At 57.4% G+C, this 20,030-nt stretch overlaps 1 protein-coding gene across 2 annotated transcripts in view; it reads right to left on the bottom strand.

Annotated features, from left to right (window-relative positions):
• Window positions 1–20,030, bottom strand: part of Rps6ka2 (ribosomal protein S6 kinase A2) — a 175,341-nt gene that overhangs the window by 54,214 nt on the left and 101,097 nt on the right. For both annotated transcript variants that reach the window (XM_042689700.1, XM_042689699.1), the window contains exons 2-6: window positions 12,671–12,787; window positions 10,265–10,346; window positions 5,369–5,449; window positions 3,960–4,039; window positions 2,111–2,217 (exon numbers count right to left, since the gene is read on the bottom strand). In XM_042689700.1, coding sequence (XP_042545634.1) covers window positions 2,111–2,217; window positions 3,960–4,039; window positions 5,369–5,449; window positions 10,265–10,295 — 299 coding nt within the window. In that variant the 5' untranslated portion in view covers window positions 10,296–10,346; window positions 12,671–12,787. The remainder of the gene's footprint in view (window positions 1–2,110; window positions 2,218–3,959; window positions 4,040–5,368; window positions 5,450–10,264; window positions 10,347–12,670; window positions 12,788–20,030) is intronic.

Raw genomic sequence — 20,030 nt, 5'->3', positions numbered from 1 at the left:
GCACACCACCTGGCAGCACGCCATGAGCACACCACCTGGGCAGCACGTCAGGAGCACACCACCTGGGCAGCACGCCAGGAGCACACCACCTGGGCAGCACACCAGGAGCACACCACCTGGGCAGCACACCATGAACACACCACCTGGGCAGCACACTAGGAGCACACCACCTGGGCAGCACGCCAGGAGCACACCACCTGGGCAGCACACCAGGAGCACACCACCTGGGCAGCACACCAGGAGCACACCACCTGGGCAGCATGCCATGAACACACCACCTGGGCAGCACGCCATGAACACACCACCTGGGCAGCACGCCAGGAGCACACCACCTGGCAGCACACCATGAACACACCACCTGGGCAGCATGCCATGAGCACACCACCTGGGCAGCACGCCATGAACACACCACCTGGGCAGCACGCCATGAACACACCACCTGGGCAGCACGCCATGAACACACCACCTGGGCAGCACGCCATGAGCACACCACCTGGGCAGCACGCCATGAGCACACCACCTGGGCAGCACGCCAGGAGCACACCACCTGGGCAGCACGCCAGGAGCACACCACCTGGGCAGCACGCCATGAGCACACCACCTGGGCAGCACGCCAGGAGCACACCACCTGGGCAGCACGCCATGAGCACACCACCTGGGCAGCACGCCAGGAGCACACCACCTGGGCAGCACGCCAGGAGCACACCACCTGGGCAGCACGCCATGAACACACCACCTGGGCAGCACGCCAGGAGCACACCACCTGGGCAGCACGTCATGAGCACACCACCTGGGCAGCACGCCAGGAGCACACCACCTGGGCAGCACGCCATGAACACACCACCTGGGCAGCACGCCAGGAGCACACCACCTGGGCAGCACGCCATGAACACACCACCTGGGCAGCACATCATGAGCACACCACCTGGCAGCACGCCATGAGCACACCACCTGGGCAGCACACCAGGCAACGCCTGCCTGGGGCAGGTCTGGCTGTGTCTCTGTGCTCAGCCTCGTAGAGCTGTGAGTGAGACCATTGGTAATTATCTCAGGATAACCTGGGGACCCTAAAATGCCCCTGTGTCTCCTGTGTAAGCAGATCACACTGAGTGTACATGTCAGCTCCATGCAGAGGGTGGAAAAAGAAAATCTGCAATGGAAGGGCACCATTTTGGCGGGTGCTGATGCTTTATGTAGCCAAGATCAGCAAAGTGTGCTAGAGCTAAAACCATGATGGACCTCCATCTCCAGAGACGTAAGATCCTAGAGCTGGGGCTGGGAAGGTGGCCCAGTGGTAGAGCACTTGCCTTGCATACCTGAGGCCCTGGGTTCGATTCCTCAGCACCATATAAGCAAAAAAAAAAAAAAAAAAATTTAAAAAAAAAAAGATCCTAGAGCTAAAACCATGACCGATTACAATGATCTCCGTCTCTAGAGACATACAAGATCCTAGAGCTAAAACCATGATGGACCTCCATCTCCAGAGACACACAAGATCCTAGAGCTAAAACCATGACTAAACTCCTCTGAAGACACATGGATCCTAGAGCTAAAAATAATCAATTACTGTGATGACCATCTCTGAAGACTCACAGCTCCTAGAGTTAAAATCAGGACCAATCTCCATCTCCAAAACACACAAATCCTAGAGCTAAAAACATAACTGATCTCCATCTCTGAGGACACCTGGATGCTGGTGGGACCTAAGGCCACAGCCTCACAGCTGACGTCTTGGGAAAGCTGAGGTGGCCTCAGTCTGGCTAACACGGTGGGCAGGGCCCCTGGGTGTGGAGGAGGACAGGGGAGAAGAGGAGAGACCGGTGGCTGGGATGAGAGCCTTGCCTGACATCTCTGGTGGCAGAAGTCGGTGGGAAATGGGATCAGAGCCGGGGCCAGCTCCGGCCAGGTCAGCATGATCCAGAGCTGGGCCTGGCCATCACAGTTGCCCGCCGATGGGGTAAGAACAGCCCAGCGACGCCCCATGGGAATCAGCAAGGGACCCTGTGGCCAGGTGCGGGGCAGAGCGTGTGGGCTCTGACGGCGGGGCGCCCGCACGGCGCTGCCCACACGGCGGCAGCGCAGGCCCTGGAGGACCTCTCTCCTCACTTACTTCTCGGGCTTCAGGTCTCTGTAGATGATCCCCAGGCTGTGGAGGTGGTCCAGAGCCAGGGCCAGCTCCGCCAGGTAGAACTTGACATCCTCCTCTGTGAACATCACCTGCAGGGAGAGGCCCGGGGGCAGCTTGTTATGCCGCCGCTGGTTTTGCAGACACTGCAGGGGACCGGGACTCAGTTCTGGAAGGAGCACGCGCAGCCCTTTGCCAGCTCTCTTACAGTGGAAGAGAAGCGGCTGACTCGCTTGCCTGCCTCGGGCCCGGCCCGCCTCGCCCCGTAGACCGTTGGCTCTGGAGTAACCCTGTGCTTACCTTCTGATACCAGTGCTTCTGCGTGAGCTCATAGCCTCTCAACTCAAATAGCTAAGCCACACCGGGGAGGCGACTCCAGGCTGGACAGCGGCCTTGAATCTCATCGCCCTCCCTTCCATAGGTCATCACTCTCCCCTTCCCCCCCCACCCCAGGCTGGCTGATGCAAACCTGCAGCAACTCGTACCAAACAAGCACCGGGCACACGTGCCCAGCCTCAGGCCACCAGGCCGGTGAGGTTCCCCGGGTGTGGGGTCCGTGCCAGTGACTCTCAAAGGCTGGGGTGGGGACCGGACAGGAAGGCCTGGTGCCTGGGGGGGGACACCCGGGAGCCCACGCAGTGCACGGGCTGGGGGGGCGAGGCCGGCCGTGCCCTGGCCGTGGCTCCTGGACTGCATGGGAACGTGCCTCCGGCCATGTCAGCAGGAGGGCGAGCCCCATCAGAAGGCACTGCCTACAGTCACCACAAGGTGTCAGCACACACACTCCAGTTCCCACTGCCCCACGTTCTCCCTGAAAACAGACATGAAGAGTGGGAGCGGGGTGGCCAGGTAGCCACAGGCCTCCCGGGGCCTGGTGGAGGGACAGCTGCTGAGCCCGGCCAATCCCTGCGCCGGCGCCCGGCACTGTCTGGTTCACGTACTCAGTGCCTTGCTTAGAGCCACATTCCCCTCCTCTGATCTCATCTATGTGCCGGGGTCACAGTCACCCTCATCCAACGTTGGTTCCTGTGCTGGGGTCACATCCCCTGGGCTGGTGTTCATCCACAGGTAGAAATAAAGTACCCACATGCTGGACCCCATGGGCCCTGCACAGGGCCCTCCGGAGCCCGGGGTCTTCCGACACCCCAGTCTCGGGGCGCATGGCAATGCCGTCCCCAAGTCCATACAAGCCACTGCCCAGATGTGAGCTCCTGGGGCACACACGTGGCATTGCACTAGGCTTAAAACAGCATGCTGCAGGGCGGAAGTGCGAGGAAAGTTTTTTCACGTTTCCAAGATGTGTGTGTGTGTGTGCGCGCGAGCGCCCGCGCCCACGCCCACAGTGGCCCTGCCACTTCTTGGGCGTGCAGGGAGCCACGCAGAGTGACCGATGGCGGTGTGACATGCCGGGGGATGCCGTGTGGGTGTCAGCCGCACACCGGCGGGCACCAGTCACCAGCCAAGCCCCGGCACTCTAGTTTCGTCTAGAACCTGGGCCTGATTCCTCCGCCCAGCGTCCTCCCCGATCACAAGGAGGCGCGAGTCCCCTTTGAGCACGGACCAAGGAGCCCGCAGATGAGGGAGAGTGACCTATGACCCTGCTTTAGTGAACTGCAGGCACTGTGGCTGGAGGTCTGGAGGGCCGAGGAAAGCAGGCAGGGGGCTGGAAGCCCCCTGGACAGCAAACAGAAACCATCACGTGGCAAAGAACACCAGACGCTACCCTGTGTGTCTCCCCAGCCCGCCGCCTTTGGACAGAACTCTGGAGATGAGCAGGTCGCTTGCTCGGGTTTGCTCGTTCTAGACAGACATCGCGGGGAAGGGGGGCGCTCACCTCTTTGGAGAGCCGGGTAAAGAGGTCCCCTCCGCGCAGGAAGTCCAGAATCAGGTAGAGTTTCCCTTCTGTCTGGAAGGCTGCGGATAGACACGCATCAGCACTGCAGGGCCACCTCTCTGACAGTTGTCTCTGCGGCCCCCAGGCCTGGTCTCTCTTTGGCTCCAAGACTGTGATCCTGCAGAGCCATGGCTTCCGAAAGGCACCGGCCCCAGCCGGAGGCAGCTCGCAGGACAGACCAGCGGGGGAGAGGCGCACTGAGTTCTGTGTCTCGCTTTTGTTGGGGTCTGGAGACCTTCCTTTTCTTTCTCTTCCCCCCACCCTCCCTCCTCTCCTCCTTCCCTACCCTTTCCTCCCTCCTCCCCTCCCTCCCTCCCTTCCTCTGGCATGCAGGGACTGAATGGGCTTGTGAGGACCAGCAGCGAGGTGGCCAGGCCGGGCCAGTGTCCACCATGACGGCCCAGCCCAGCCGGGCTATCGTTTGTCCTGTGCTCTGACACAGGAGCCACCGCTGAGGGAGGTCCTGGCATCTCTGTGCTCCTGAGACCTCTCACTCTAAAAGCAAATGCTAGAACCGCTATAAATCCTGAGACCTGGAAACCTGGGGCGGGCAGTGTGGCCACAAAGTGGATGCCGTGTCCACCTCGGGCCCTGTGACACCGCCTGGTAACACACACATTCTGTGTAAAAGCCTCTGCGCGTGCCAGTGCAGGCAGTTGCCAGTGAGACACAGATGTGGCCTGCAGCCACCCACGGAACACACACCCGACCTCGGGCCTGCGCAACTCATGCTCTGGGCTACATGCACGGGCGCCCCGAGTCAGGGCTCCCCCATCCTCCCCACTGTCCGGGGCTCTGTGCAGGGTGCCCCCAGGGTCCCTGGCCCCTGGGTCAGCAGCCGGAATTAGCTACTGAATGCCAGAAGTGGAAGGGTGACACCAGCCTTGATTGAGGCATAATGTGTGTGTGTGTGTGTGTGTGTGTGTGTGTGTGCGCGCACGCGCGCGTGTGCAAGGTCCTGAGTTCAAGCTCCAGTACTGGCACATGCACACACCCACATGTACACACACACGTGTGCGCACACGCGAGCACTCACTCTCACACACACACACCCTCCCCCCCCCCCAAGTAACACTTTATTCTGAACCAGCACGGAACTATGGCATAGCTCACTCTAGGTCAGGAGACATTGGTCCCACATTACCAAAGATGATAATGCAAACATAAGGAAGACATCTTAGTCTTGTAGGGAAAGCAAATAGAAAAGAGATAAAGGCCAAGAGCCTTCAGCCTCACAGAGGTCCAGAATCTATGACACAGGAAAGATTTTCTGCTAAAATACCTTTCCCCAGCCCCTTGCCCGGGAAGGCCACCCGCGCCCTCCTCCCGCCCGCCCGCCGCTCACTCACCGTAATGGAGCTTCACGATAAACGGGTGATTCACTTCCGCCAGGATGTCTCTCTCCATCTTGGATCTGACTCGGTCTCGAACTGCAGGACAGAAACCAAAGCTGTTCAGAGGAGAGACTGGCACTGGAGGCTCACACCGGTAACTCCAGCTACTCCGGAGGCTGAGAGCTGAGGATCAAGGCTGAACCCAGCCTGAGCCGGAAAGTCCAAAGGAGTCTTATCTCCAATTAAACACCCAAACTGGACAGTAGTGGTAGAGTACTAGCTTTGAACTTGACAGTGCCCAGGCCCTGAGTTCGAGCCCCAGAAATGGCACCAAAATATGTTTAGTGGATCAGAGAATAGAAAAAAAGTGGATAAACAACTCCTTCAGCCTTTTATTGCACGTGTAACTTGCAGTAGTATAATGATTACCCCTCCACTTAGATTTAACCATTATTAACATTCTGAGATATCTGATTCTTCAGTATGACTCTGCCTCTGTCTGTCTGTCTGTCTGTTTCTCTTTTTGTCAGTCGTGGGTCTTGAACTCAGGGCCTGGGCACTGCCCTGAGCTCTTTGAGCCACCGCATCCACTTCTGGCTTTCTGGTGGTTAATTGGAATCTCATGGAGACTTTTCTGTCTGGGCTGGCTTTGAACTGTGATCCTCAGATCTCAGTCTCCTGAGTAGCTAGGATTATAGGCGTGAGCCACTGGCACACCGCTTAAGTCTTTTTTTTTTTTTTTTAAAGACTATCTCAAAAAGAAAACCCTAGCCCCCCACCAAAAAAATCCCCACACAGTGAAAAAAATTCTCCCCAAAATAACAAAACAAAAACAAAAATCACTTGGGAGATAGCGTATGGAAGCCAGAATTCTACCTCCTGAGGAGCAGGGCTGGTCACTGTGCTGTATAAATGTGGCCATTAACTATATACCAAGCCCCTCACTGGGAGAACGAAGCTTAACCACAGACTTCTACCCAACGTTCAATCACAGTTCAGCCCTGCTGGCTCTCCCTGATACAGAAAGGCTGGAGCAAGTCCTGGACCAGGGCGGCCCTAACATTGACAGACCCAGACCTCCATGGAGAAAAGGACCAGAGATGCACAAGCCAACCCCTCCCGGACGTGTGTGTGTGCACACGCGCGTGCACCCTCACCAACTGCACTGCCACCAAATGTCGGTGACATCACTTGTCTCAGGAAGGAGGGAAAGGGGTGAGGGGAGACTCGCCGGATGGTACAGGGAGACCGGCGGGCCGGGCGCGGCTCCGGCCCTGGGCCTCAGCGAGCCTCCGTGCTGACTCACGATTCTTGTGCTCGGACGCCACGATAGAGCCGGGGGTGGCTCCAGACACCAGCAGTGTCTGAAGGGCCCTGGCAACGGCCGCTCACAGCCGGCAAGAGAACAGTCCAGCCGCACAAGCAGCAGGCAAAGCTGCCGACCAGAGATCAGACAGGCCCAACTCCTGTCCGGGCACCTGTGTGGAACAGTCTTTCAACACAAGCGGGCTCGGCACTTGGATTTGTTCCTTGGGCGCATGACTTAGAACTGCTGCCTGCAGTCACTCTGCGAGTCACGCACACAGACGCTGCCAGTTTCCAGAGCTTGAAGATCCCCGAGCATCCTTAAGCGGCACGATTCCAGGTGAGGCCGGGAGAGCGGGAGAGGGCGGAAGGGAGCGGGTGGAGAGCCAGCGCCCACCCGTCAACTCCCTCCTTCAGGGTGGCGCAGCTGACACCGCGAGGAAATAATCTGTCACTTCTTTAGAGAAGAACGGGAAGGGTGTGGCTGGCAGGCCAGGCCACTCAAAGGAGGGCTGAGCTGTCAGGGACGCCCCCCCCCCCCGCAGAGCCCACCCCGCCACAGCGTCCCCCTCCCTGCACCACAGCCAGCATGCGCGTCTTGAGAAGCACTCTGACGTGTAAAAATTATTTCCACAGCACTGCTGCCCCTCGTTTAATGTTTCCTTTGCAACATGCCTTCACCATTCAACCCATGAGACGCAGCCGCCGGCCCTGGGCCGAGGGCAGGGCTGGGCCGGGCCCGCGACCTCCGCGCTCCAGCGCGTTGCTGCTGAGAACTGCTAACCGGCCCGCAAATGCGCCGCGGTGAAGGTGGGACTGGAGCTGCGGCGCTGGGGAGCGCGGGCTGACGGGACACGGAGGTCTGGGACTGGAGAGGAGACGCTCCTTTGAACCCACTCTCTTCTGCCTGTGAGGGACCCGGGGCCAGGTGCGCGGGGAGAGCCAGGCGGCTGCCGAGCGCGGCACAGCCGCGACGTGACCCTGGGGCCGCACGCACAGCTCTGCAAGCACAGCTCTGCACACACAGCTCTGCACACACAGCTCTGCACAGGACAGCTCTGCACAGGACAGCTCTGCACACACAGCTCTGCACAGGACAGCTCTGCACAGGACAGCTCTGCACAGGACAGCTCTGCACAGGACAGCTCTGCACACACAGCTCTGCACAGGACAGCTCTGCACAGGACAGCTCTGCACACACAGCTCTGCACAGGACAGCTCTGCACAGGACAGCTCTGCACACACAGCTCTGCACAGGACAGCTCTGCACAGGACAGCTCTGCACAGGACAGCTCTGCATACACAGCTCTGCACAGGACAGCTCTGCACACACAGCTCTGCACAGGACAGCTCTGCACAGGACAGCTCTGCACACACAGCTCTGCACAGGACAGCTCTGCACACACAGCTCTGCACACACAGCTCTGCACAGGACAGCTCTGCACAGGACAGCTCTGCACAGGACAGCTCTGCACAGGACAGCTCTGCACACACAGCTCTGCACAGGACAGCTCTGCACAGGACAGCTCTGCACAGGACAGCTCTGCACAGGACAGCTCTGCACACACAGCTCTGCACACACAGCTCTGCACAGGACAGCTCTGCACACACAGCTCTGCACAGGACAGCTCTGCACAGGACAGCTCTGCACAGGACAGCTCTGCACAGGACAGCTCTGCACACACAGCTCTGCACAGGACAGCTCTGCACACACAGCTCTGCACAGGACAGCTCTGCACAGGACAGCTCTGCACAGGACAGCTCTGCACACACAGCTCTGCACACACAGCTCTGCACAGGACAGCTCTGCACACATAGCTCTGCACAGGACAGCTCTGCACAGGACAGCTCTGCACACACAGCTCTGCACAGGACAGCTCTGCACAGGACAGCTCTGCACAGGACAGCTCTGCACAGGACAGCTCTGCACACACAGCTCTGCACAGGACAGCTCTGCACACACAGCTCTGCACAGGACAGCTCTGCACAGGACAGCTCTGCACACACAGCTCTGCACAGGACAGCTCTGCACAGGACGCTCTTCTGGTTTCTTCTAAGGAAAATGAGACTAAAATTGGATTTCTGGAGATAAGTTTCTTTTCTTTAGTGTGAGACCATCTAAAACACTGCCAGGTGTCAAATGATGTTTAGTTTTCCAGTTGACTTTGAAAGGAACACGAGGAGATAGAAAATATTCCTTTCTTTTTTGTGTCTAGGGCTCAATTTCACAATATGAGAATGTGAAGCTAATTGTTCTAGAATATTTATATTGTAAATATTACTAAAAGTCAAGTATGGTTTGTTTTTTGGGGGAGGGGGTTGTTGCATACTTGAATGCGGAGTTGTGTTGCTATTGGTAATACTCAACTACAAACTCAAGGGTGTTAGTGGACTAGAATGCCCGGAGACTTTTATGTTCGTAGGAATTATAGGAACAACTCATCAAGACGTTAAATCCAGGCTCTGCTCTCTGAACTACAGCACACTAGGTCTGAGTTCAGATCAGGGGTGAGAGCCGGCTCCAGCTGCCCGTGCCCTCCGCATTGGCATTTTGCAGACATTGGGCTGTGCTGACGTCAGGTTTCTTCTTTAAGGAGAGAAATCATCCATCCTCTACGTCTTACGTCTCATCTCCTGCTGTTCTCAGCCCCTTCCTTGAATAACTAAGATGGCGCAGTCTGTAGAGGCTTGCTCCACGCATTCACCGCCTTACGTCGTTGATTAATTTCGCCAGCTAGGGAGCCAATGACGTGCAGGAGGAGATGGGCGTGTCCTTCGACCTCCCGTGGCCCTGTGCTGTAAGACCACGTCAAGTGTTTCTGATACCTTCTGAGTTCCACAGGGCCCCTGGTCGGCTGGGCGACCGCCAGGCAGGGGAGCGCCCGGTCCTGCGGCTCCTCGGTGAGCCTGCCAGCAGCAGCAATCCCGTCTCACAGAAGGCCCCATCCCGTCCTGCCAGCCTCCAGCTCGCCGGAGCAGGGCCCCTCCTGCTCCCACAGGCTCCTCCCGCTGCAGCCCTGGCACCAGGGCACCTTGCAGACGGGGCCTGGGGGCTGCGCCTCCTGGTGGGAGTCACCGCTGTCCGCTCTCACTCATCGTCCATGCTGGCTACACGCAGCCGTCCTCCGCCATTCAGGTGTGGGTCTCTCCCTGGACGCAGGGGGCATGGGGACCAGGGTGGGGCAGCTGCCCGGTGCTGCGGACGGGTGGGAGGCAGGCCATGCGGCTCACCTTCACCGGGCCCTGTGCTCACACCGTGCTTGGAGGGCGGGAGCCGGGAGGTGGAAACCAATCATCGTAGGCCTGAATGTCCAGCTGCCAGTGCTGGGGACATGCCTATGACGCCCAACAACCCGGTCGCGCTGGTGTTGGGGCTGCTGTCCTGACAGCCATGCACACAGCCCGCCTGCTCCTTGCCGCGCTCCTGCCCGCAGGGCGCTGTGTGCGCTCTTCTCTGAAGGCTGTGGCAATCATGGAGATATTTCAGCACCGGGGGAAATGTTTGCACGGTTTGTCATGGATTGGAGAGCCACGTGCCCCGCGCGCTCCTGCAGAGACAAAGGTGTGAGGGCCCCTCACGGAGGGCCGGGCGCCCGTCTCACCTACCTTTCAAGGTGGCTTTCTTAAGGACCTTCATTGCGTAGAGCTGGCCGGCGTCGGACCCCGTGACCTTCCTCACAAGGAACACCTGACAAACAGAAGACATGGCGTGCATCACTGCCCAGCCTCCCTCCGACTGACAACAGGGCCCACAGGGAGGTCTAGAGAAAGGTCACCAACAAACACCCACGGAGACGCAGGGCTGGGGACACTTGGACAGCTTCCCATGAGCTCCGTCGGGCCTTTGCTGGGTGGATGCGGTGGTGTGAACACCACTAAGGTCTTTCTTTTCTTTTTGAGACAGGGTCTCAGGAGAACAGAGCGTGTCCTGGCAGTGCCAGGCCTCTGTTGGTGTTTGGGACGTGTGTGCCTGTGTGGTGTCCCCACGGCCGGACACACCCCGGGGGGCGACAGTGCCCCCGCGTGTGCGGGCAGCCATGCAGGGTGTGCTGCGTGGAGCCTCGCTGGGGCCCCACCCCGCACACAGTTCTGCAGCCCGGGAAGTCCCTCACATGGAAGGACGCCGCCTTGGGGCAGGTGTGCTGGGCGAGGCCACCCTCGGTGGGTGGCCAGCTTCTCAACAGGCAGAGATGGGGCAGCAGTGGTCAGGAGAAAGGGTTTTCCAGGGGGCCCTGCCACAGAGCCGCCTCTGCCTTGTCCTCTTTCTTTGGGATGGTATCCTTTGGGCCTCGGTCCCCAGTTTCCTTCTCCACCATAGCAAAGGTCAGTACACAAGCAGCAGGTTTAAGATGTCTGGGAAGGAAGCTAGGCGTGTGTCCCTAATGCTATTTGTGCATTGTTTTCCAAGGAATGGTTCATTTTTCTTTCTCAAGCTTCAGGATCTGCAGGGTGAATGGGGCATCGGGCAGCCGTGCTCCTCCTGTCCGGAGTTCGCTGGCTCCCCGGCAGCGTGATCAAGGGCGGTTCTGTGCAGTGTGGCTGCTGACTGAGCCCAGGGCCCTAGGCGGAGCTGGGGAGCTCTGGCTCCCGGTGACTAGGCACCTCCTGGGCCTTGGACAGCCACCATGTAGCAAGAATCACGCGGCAGCCGGGCCAGCCAACCACAGCCGCAGATCTTCCAGACCTGAGCAGTGCAGCTTCACGCCGTGGGGACCTACGGCTGGGCCTCTGGAAGGCCAAGGGGAGGGACCTGGTCTCTGTTCTCAAATCCTGCTTCATACAGCATTCTTCTGCTTGTTCTCCTATACTTCTGGGCACCAGGGGTGCACGCCTGTAACTCTAGCTACTCCCTACACTTTGGATTAACAGGAGGCATCTCTTAAGCAGGCTCTGTAGCTTTTGTTTTTCGGTGATGGCCACTCACATTGTGAAAGACAGTAGTCTGTATTTCCTAAACACCACTGAACCACATTTAATAGCCATTTTCATAGGTCCCAAACGACAGTAATCCACATGGGTATAACATAAGTGTAATACAGCATAATAGGATCATGTAGTATAATAGGATAATATAAATACAATATAAACACACATTTGTCAGTCATTGGCATGTGGGAAGAGAGAAAAGAAGAAGACACTCCACCTTATAAGCATGACAAAGGTAAATACTGGGTGCGTTTCTGTACCCACACAAGTCGAACTGGCCAGCATAGGGCTTCGTCTGGCAGCAAGGGCAGAGAGATTTGTGAGGGTGCACCTGCAGCACAGAGCGTGTTACGTTGAAGCGCCAGGACCGCTCTGCTTACTCAGGGGTGCTGGCTTTGTGCTGTACTTCAGCCCTTCCTTTCAGGAACCCAGCGTCAGAGCCCTTGTTAGCGGCTAACACTGGTGACACAGAGAGATTACATGGTATAAATCATCGTCATCATAACTGAAAAGTGCCTCCTGATATCCCATTACACAGATGGGCAGCACACCAGAGGAAAAGCCAGTGCTCAAGAGTTTCTGAAAGGAATTAGCTCTTATTTCTGTAGTTTGAAGGAAGAAAAAAAGGACAGAGTGATGTCTTAGTTAATCTATTGCACAATTATGTACGTTAACTAGTATCATTCATGAGTAGGGAAACCAAGGCATTGTGTAACTGACATGCAGGAGAGGGGAGGAGCCAGCCTACAAATCCCAGCCTCCAAATTCCTGAGCAGCATCAGGTCGGCCGAGCATGAAGGCTTTTCTTTTCTTTTCTTTCTTTTGAAAATACTGTAGCGGCTGCTCTTGCAAGGATCATTGGCTCAAGGTCCGTAATTTCCCCTTTGGTGATGAGCCTACACCCAGGAAGCTCTCAGGGAGCGGGGAGCGTGGACGGCTGACCGCGGCCAGTGCGGCTGTGAGGACAGAGCTCCATCCGTGCAGCTCCTGGCAGCGGACGGGGCACCTGCGGCTTTCATCCCCAGGTTCAGCCCAGTTTCCTTTGTGTTTAAAGAGACCTGCTCAGCCAATCAGAGTTGAGCTCACCTTCCCGTAAGATCCTTGTCCTAAAACCTTGAGCAGCTGGAACTGGGAGGGGTCTGCCTTCTCGAACCCTTCCTTCACATGGAGACTGATGTCGATCTCCTTCACGATGCCTTCCTCCTGCAAGACAGCAGCGATGCTGGTGAGAACACAGCCGGGCCGCAGTGTCCGGGCGCACCCGCCCCACGCGACTTCCGGCACCGGACGGCTGTACAGAGTCATGGGCCAGCCTGTGCTGTCGTTTCTTTTCTCCCGGGCATTTTGACATTCGGGCTTTCTGGCCCTGGGGAAATCTCCAGTCTTCTCAGTGAGACGCGCCCTGCTGCTCCACAGTGCGGGTGAACGCTCAGCGGGGAAGGGCACAGCAGCTGGGCACAAAACCTCCCCGAGAGCATCTCGAACTCAGCGTCCACACTGCTGTGGCCAGGGCCACGGACAGGTTGGCTCACAGCTGTCTGTGCACACACAAGCCTAGTTCTGCTCCATCGAGTTACTACACCGCTCCGTGATAAGTGTGACACTTCATCCAGCCACATGGCTGCTCCGCCAGCCCAGAAACAAGACTCCGGGTTCATCGCGATCACACCTTGACTAGCAGCACTGCCACCTGTGTCAGGACGACCGGAGTCACTGCGCGTTCAGATCCCGGGAGGCCAGAGTCTCCGCGAACTCCCACCCGGGAGACCAGAGACCAGAATCACCGCGAACTCCCGCCCGGGAGACCAGAGACCAGAATCACCGCGAACTCCCGCCCGGGAGACCAGAGACCAGAATCACCGCGAACTCCCGCCCGGGAGACCAGAGACCAGAATCACCGCGAACTCCCGCCCGGGAGACCAGAGACCAGAATCACCGCGAACTCCCACCAGGGAGACCAGAGTCTCCGCGAACTCCCGCCCGGGAGACCAGAGACCAGAATCACCACGAACTCCCACCCGGGAGACCAGAGACCAGAATCACCGCGAACTCCCGCCCGGGAGACCAGAGACCAGAATCACCGCGAACTCCCGCCCGGGAGACCAGAGTCAGAGACCAGAGTCCCTGCTCTCTGAGAGCTTCCTGGGTGTAGGCTCATCACCAAAGGGGAAATTACAGACCTTGAGCCAATGATCCTTGGAAGAGCAGCCGCTACAGTATTTTCAAAAGAAAGGAAAAGAGCTGGGCAGGTGTGAGCAGTGTGTGTGTGGGCAGCTTGGCAGGTGTGAGCAGTTGGGGAGGCAGCCAGGCAGGTGTGAGCAGTGTGTGGGGGGCAGCCGGGTAGGTATGAACAGTGTCGGGGGGGGCAGCCGGGCAGCCCTGGGCCGGTGTGAGCAGTGGGGGGGGGCAGCCGGGTAGGTGTGAGCAGTGTGTGTGTGGGCAGCTGGGCCCTGGGCAGGGGTGAGCAGTGTGTGGGGGCAGCCAGGCAGGTGTGAGCAGTGTGTGGGGGGCAGCTGGGTAGGTGTGAGCAGTGTGTGTGTGGGCAGCTGGGCCCTGGGCAGGGGTGAGCAGTGTGTGGGGGCAGCCAGGCAGGTGTGAGCAGTGGGGGGGGCAGCCAGGCAGGTGTGAGCAGTGTGTGTGTGGGCAGCTTGGCAGGTGTGAGCAGTTGGGGAGGCAGCCAGGCAGGTGTGAGCAGTGTGTGTGTGGGCAGCTTGGCAGGTGTGAGCAGTGGGGGGGGGGCAGCTGGGCAGGGGTGAGCAGTTGGGGGGGCAGCCAGGCAGGTGTGAGCAGTGTGTGTGTGGGCAGCTTGGCAGGTGTGAGCAGTGTCGGGGGGGCAGCTGGGCAGGGGTGAGCAGTTGGGGGGGCAGCTGGACAGGTGTGAGCAGTGTGGGGGGCAGTCAGGCAGGTGTGAGCAGTTGGGGGGCAGCCAGGCAGGTGTGAGCAGTGTGTGTGTGGGCAGCTGGGCCCTGGGCAGGGGTGAGCAGTGTGTGGGGGCAGCCAGGCAGATGTGAGCAGTGTGGGGGGGCAGCTGGGCAGGGGTGAGCAGTGTGGGGGGCAGCCGGACAGGTGTGAGCAGTGTGGGGGGCAGTCAGGCAGGTGTGAGCAGTTGGGGGGCAGCCAGGCAGGTGTGAGCAGTGTATGGGGGCCAGGTAGGTGTGAGCAGTGTCGGGGGGGGGGGCAGCCGGCCAGCCCTGGGCCGGTGTGAGCAGTGTAGAAAGCGCTGGCTCAGGATCTTCCCAAAGGGACCACTGGAAGAGCATGCACCATGTACGTGGCCCACATCCTGTCTGGTCACAAGATCAGGCCGTGTGGCTGGAAGTGTGCGCAGCATGGAGTTTCCTCTGAGGACTGACGCTGAAGCCCTGCCTCCCCAGCTCAGCCCTCAAGCAAGCGCTTGCAAATGGAGCACAGCAGCCATCACTTAGTTGTCATCTTGAAGACATTCGATACTTGTGAGTCTTATTATTTCACCTCCACTGTCACTAACCTGGAAGCCTATGGAAATAAGGAGTGTGCAGCTTTTCCATTCTGACAGGTAGAGCGTTTTCTTTTTTTGGGGGGGGGGGTCTGGTCGTGGGCCTGAACTCTGGGCCTGGGCGCTGTCCCTCAGCTCTTCAGCTCAAGGCTAGCACTCTACCACTTGAGCCACAGCGCCACTTCCGGCTTTTTTCTTTTTGCTTATGTGGTGCTGAGGAATCGAACCCAGGGCCTCATGCATGCAAGGCAGGTGCCCTACCACTGAGCCACCTTCCCAGACCAGGTAAAGCATTTTCATTTCTACATCTTAAAGGGTTATTTGCTGGTTTGTAAAAACAGTGTTTTCTTAATTATGATGGCACATGATTACATCCAAAATTATTTCTCTGGCCAGCTTACAGGTTTGTAGGAGCTCACTTATGAGACACAGAATTGTAAATCTTTTGCTTTGTCATTACTTTTTATAGAAGTTCATTTTCTATTACCCTTAAGGAGTTATACAAAGGGTTTTCAATTCAATATGTCAGTTTGTGAATACAATAGGTCTTGACCAGCGTTGTTACTCTTGAATAATCAGGTAACATGTATGGAGGACCTGGACACCGAGGGACACACCTGGACCACAGGACCTCTTAGCCCCCAGGTGCTGCAGGTTTTATGGTGAAATCTCCCAACTTAGAACAGGGTAAAAAAACAAACCACCTGGTGCCCCAGGGCCCTGTGTGTGAGCCAGTGTCTACAAGGAAGACGGGCAACTGACTTCGCACCTAGAGAATAAGCCAACTGCTCAACTCAAACAGGGCCCGAAGCCAGCACAGTGGCTCACACAGGAAACTAGGTACCCCAGAGGCTGAGGTAGATTGTGGTTTGACGTCAGCCCAAGCAAAAGAGATGCTGAGACCCAATCTCAACCAATAAAAAAGAAAAAGTTGAGTGTGCTGGTAACGCACCTGTGATTTCCAGCTACAAGGACTACAGTCTAACCAGCCCAGGAAAAAGGAAGGCCCTCATCAAAAGCTAACAAAAGCAGAAAAAAAGGGTTGAAGGAATGGCTCAAGTGGCAGAGCACCTGCCTAGAACGGGAGGCCTGATTCCACCCCCAGTACTACCACAAAACACACGTCCCCCAAGCCCTGTGAACAGACGCTCCTTTCCTCCCCTGGACCAACCCACGGGGGGGAGGGAGGGGTCATCTGTTCTTTAACTATGAGTAGAAATGCCCCTCCCCCCCCCCCCCCCCCCCCACCGCCATTGTGGAGCCTGAACTCTGGGCCTGGGCGCTGTCCCTCCGCTCTTCAGCTCAAGGCGAGCGCTCTACCACTTGAGCCACAGCGCGTCTGGTTTTCTGGTGGTTCATTGGAGATAAGAGTCTCATGCCCAAGCTAGCTTTGAACCGAGATCCTCAGATCTCAGACTCCTGAGTAGCTAGGATGACAGGTGTGAACCACCGGCGCGCGGCTTTGTCACAAAACTTGGGTTGGGCCAGGACCGAGCTCTCCTGGGTGGCGCCGAGGGTGAGGCCTGCGGCCCTGTGGACTCTCCACCTCCCTCCTGCAGCAGTGACACCACACCACCCAACCCTGCTGCTCCTCGAGGCCCAGCGCGCTAGCAAGAGCCCCCACACTGCTGAGCAGCGTGACCCCCCCCCACGCCACCCACAGGCCCAGGGTGCAGCGATGGAGAGCAGATGCCTGGCCCACTATGTTTCTGAGCGGTTTCCAGATCTTTCCTTGTCTTCAAGCAGCACGCTTTGAAGGCCCACAGCCTGCAGTGTGGCCTTGCCTGGGGACCAGCCCCACAGGGGGCTGAGGCCTGCAGGCAGGGCCGGGAGAGTGTGGGCGATTCCATGGCCTGCAGCTCCACCGCCATCCCTGCTGCAGGGAGTCGCCTGGCCTGGGACAGGGCCTCACACCCTCTAAACATCAGAGCCGACCCCAGGCCCTGCCCAGCTTCCCACACCCACCGCACCTCTCCCCCAGAGCCACCTCGAACGGTGCTCTAACACTTCCAGCCAACGGTGTTGACAGGAGTCCCTCAGCATTTTGTGTGTGGGTTCTGGCTGCCCAAACTTCCAGAGCAAACACGCCAAAGCGCACCCGCCCCTCACTCCGGCTCCCTCCTCAAGGAGACGGCGACATAGTTCAGTCCACCAGACTTGTTTTCAGCATCATTTCCGGCTATTGTCCTAAAAGGCAGCTAGTAGTAGAGCATTATTCCTGGTCTTTGAAGTCGTATTTTCCTTTTTTATCAGGAGCTGCACACAGATTTCACTGCTCCCTCAGAAAAGTAAAATCTGTCCTTAAGCCGGATGATGTATGGCGCCAAACCGATTTCCAGCAGCGTTTGTGTGAACAGTATTTTTAAAAATAACTTAAGAGTTTTGGGAGAGAGGCTAAGCACCATGGGCAGGTGCTAGCTCCATAAGCAAAAATCCTAAAACTTGTGTGATGTGAGAGAGAGAAACTAGAGAGGTGGTTTATCTGAGGTCCATACATGATAGCGCGGCCTGGGTACCAAGTCCAAATGGCTGCCTTTCCCGATGGTGCGTGGGCCTGGTGTCGCTCAGCCGGTGACCTGGGGGCCTCACAGACACCCGGGGAGCCGGCCAAGGCCGGGCCGCGTGCTCTGTGCTAGATCGTCTGTCTTTCCTGCCTCAGAGTAAGTTCATGAAAAGAAAATGTAAATTCAAAGTGTGAAAGAGTAATAACAGAGACATAAGAAATAGAAATTGGGTGAGCATTAGCTTTATTTCCAAAAAGAGAGTTCGCTGGAGAAACCTGAGTCACATGCAGGAGATGAATTCCCAGAACGACAGGAGGTTCACCGGAGGTGGGTGAGAGCCATAGAACGAGGGCTCTCTCCCTGACCACGGCCCTTCCCTGCTGGGACCACCTCTCCCCAGCCCCCCCCCCCCGGGCCTGAGCAGCAGCAGACAGGACTGAGGGGCAATGGCTGCAGGAGGATCAGAGAACGGAAAGGGCCAGTGCCAAGACCGCACAGACGTGGGTGCCACGTTCTCAAGAAGCCAGCGACAGAGAGCAGGGTGTCAGGGCTGGAGGTGGGAGACACTGCGTGTAGCTCAAACCCCAGCTCACCCCCAAGGCCAGGCTCAAAACGGGGCCCTGCAGAAGCCCCCTATTCACGGCAGAAGACACGGACTGAAGAACTCGCCACAGCCCCGAGGCCACACAGTTTCAAAGCAGGAGGCAATCACAAGGGAAAGGTTTTTAGAAACCCGTTCTGTGTGAGGTCAGGCAGGACACTGTGGTCACGTGCAACAGAGCCAGTCCTCACCAGGACGAGACTTTGGTGGGCCCGGGTGGAGGAATGCCAGAGAAATGAGCTCTTCATTCTGGACAAAGTGGCTTGGAGCCCTGGATAGGAGGGACTTCCTGCGTGATATTCCATCATCCCTACTCAACCACCAGACGTGGTTTTGGTGGTCCTGAGTGACAGGCCAGCGCCTCCCACAAGCCCTGGCCATGGATGCAGGCTGGTGTCCCGGCAACGACCACAGAGCTCTGTCGGCCCTGCGCTCGAGCTGAGGCGCTGGTCCGTGAGGCCCCGGCGTCACTCTCCTGGGCACACACTGGGAGGGTTTAAACCCCTCAGGAGGAGGAATTTGTACCTGGCTACTAAGGCACACTTACACTTTTCAGGGAGCTACCAACTCTCTTGGAATAAGCCAGACTGATCTGAAAAGAATAGCTCTCACTGGTGGTCATCACCAGTAGCCAACCCCCTGGGCATAGCAGGAAGAAACCTCAAGGCTTCAGCTGAGCCAGTCTCTCTGTCTGTCTGTCTGTCTGACTGTCTTCCTCAGTCTCTGTCTCTTTCTCCCTCTCGCTCTGTCTCCCCTGTGCCAGGACTCCGACATCACCTCTCACTCTTCCTGCCGTTGGGAGACACCGAGGCGTAGCCCAACACGGGCACTGCTTTAAATGGGTCGGCAGATTTGTGTGTCAGTAAGATAAGTAAGATCGTTTAAAGAGACAACCAGCCCACCATCATCTGTTGTTTTTTTTTTAATGCTTGCTAATTGCTCTTTCTCAGAATGACTGCTTTGGGACATTAGTAAAAATTCCCCGTGAGTTTTGCATCCATATTCTTGGGTCTTACCCAGAACTTTGACCTAACTCTCTAAATTTTCAGCAAAGCTAAGTAAGACTGTTCATGGGAAACTGGTAACATAGCTCAGAATGGCTCTGGCCACGGGCTGTGTGAAGTGGTGTGTGTGTGTGTGTGTGCCTCTAAGGGGAACATATAGAATGTTCTAGTATATTTCTTGGAGATGGTTCATTGAATCTTTGATACAGTTGCTAAGTTCAACTTCCAGCCATTTCTTCCCACGGGGTGACGTCTTGTTCTCATTATAGTTTGAACTTCAAAAATAATGCTTATCCAGGAAGTTGCTATGAACTCTTTTCCCACCATTAAGAATACCACAGTTTTTCACTAGACCGTGAGACATCCCTTCTTTCATTCTCAAGCTGTCACTAGCGCGCCCAGGCTGCCAGGCTGGTGTTCTGCAGCCCAGGGTGGCGTGAGGCTCTGCCTGCGCCGTGGCCTGCCTGGTGAGTGCCGCGGTTGGAAGAGATCCTGCGGGGGGGGGGGGGAGATCTCTCGGCCTCCTTCTCACAGCCCGTCTGGGGGTGGAGGCCACCGCCTGCGAGGTGAGCCACGTGGTGATGCAGCGCTGCAGGGAGCCAGCCATCCTCACCAGCTTCTCCTGCCCTGAATGGAGCATTGTCTCCCAGACTCCATAGGTCCTGTGTGCAGCCAACACCATGGTGGAAAAGCTGGAATGTTCCAGACTTCCCATAGAGCTGGGCAGGCCCAGTGTCCAGGGGCTCCAAGACTTAGAAATACGCAGAACGCATGTGCCCAGGCTGCTACGCAAGGAAGGCCCCGGCTTTATGACAAGTCAGTCATTGACAGTCTGGTACTGAAGAGGACGGGAGGGAATTAC

The sequence above is a fragment of the Dipodomys spectabilis genome, unplaced genomic scaffold, assembly GCF_019054845.1.
Source record: "Dipodomys spectabilis isolate Male_0828 unplaced genomic scaffold, ASM1905484v1 ptg000126l, whole genome shotgun sequence".
In the NCBI taxonomy this organism is placed as follows: Eukaryota; Metazoa; Chordata; class Mammalia; order Rodentia; family Heteromyidae; genus Dipodomys; species Dipodomys spectabilis.
This window is presented reverse-complemented; position numbering and strand designations above follow the sequence as displayed.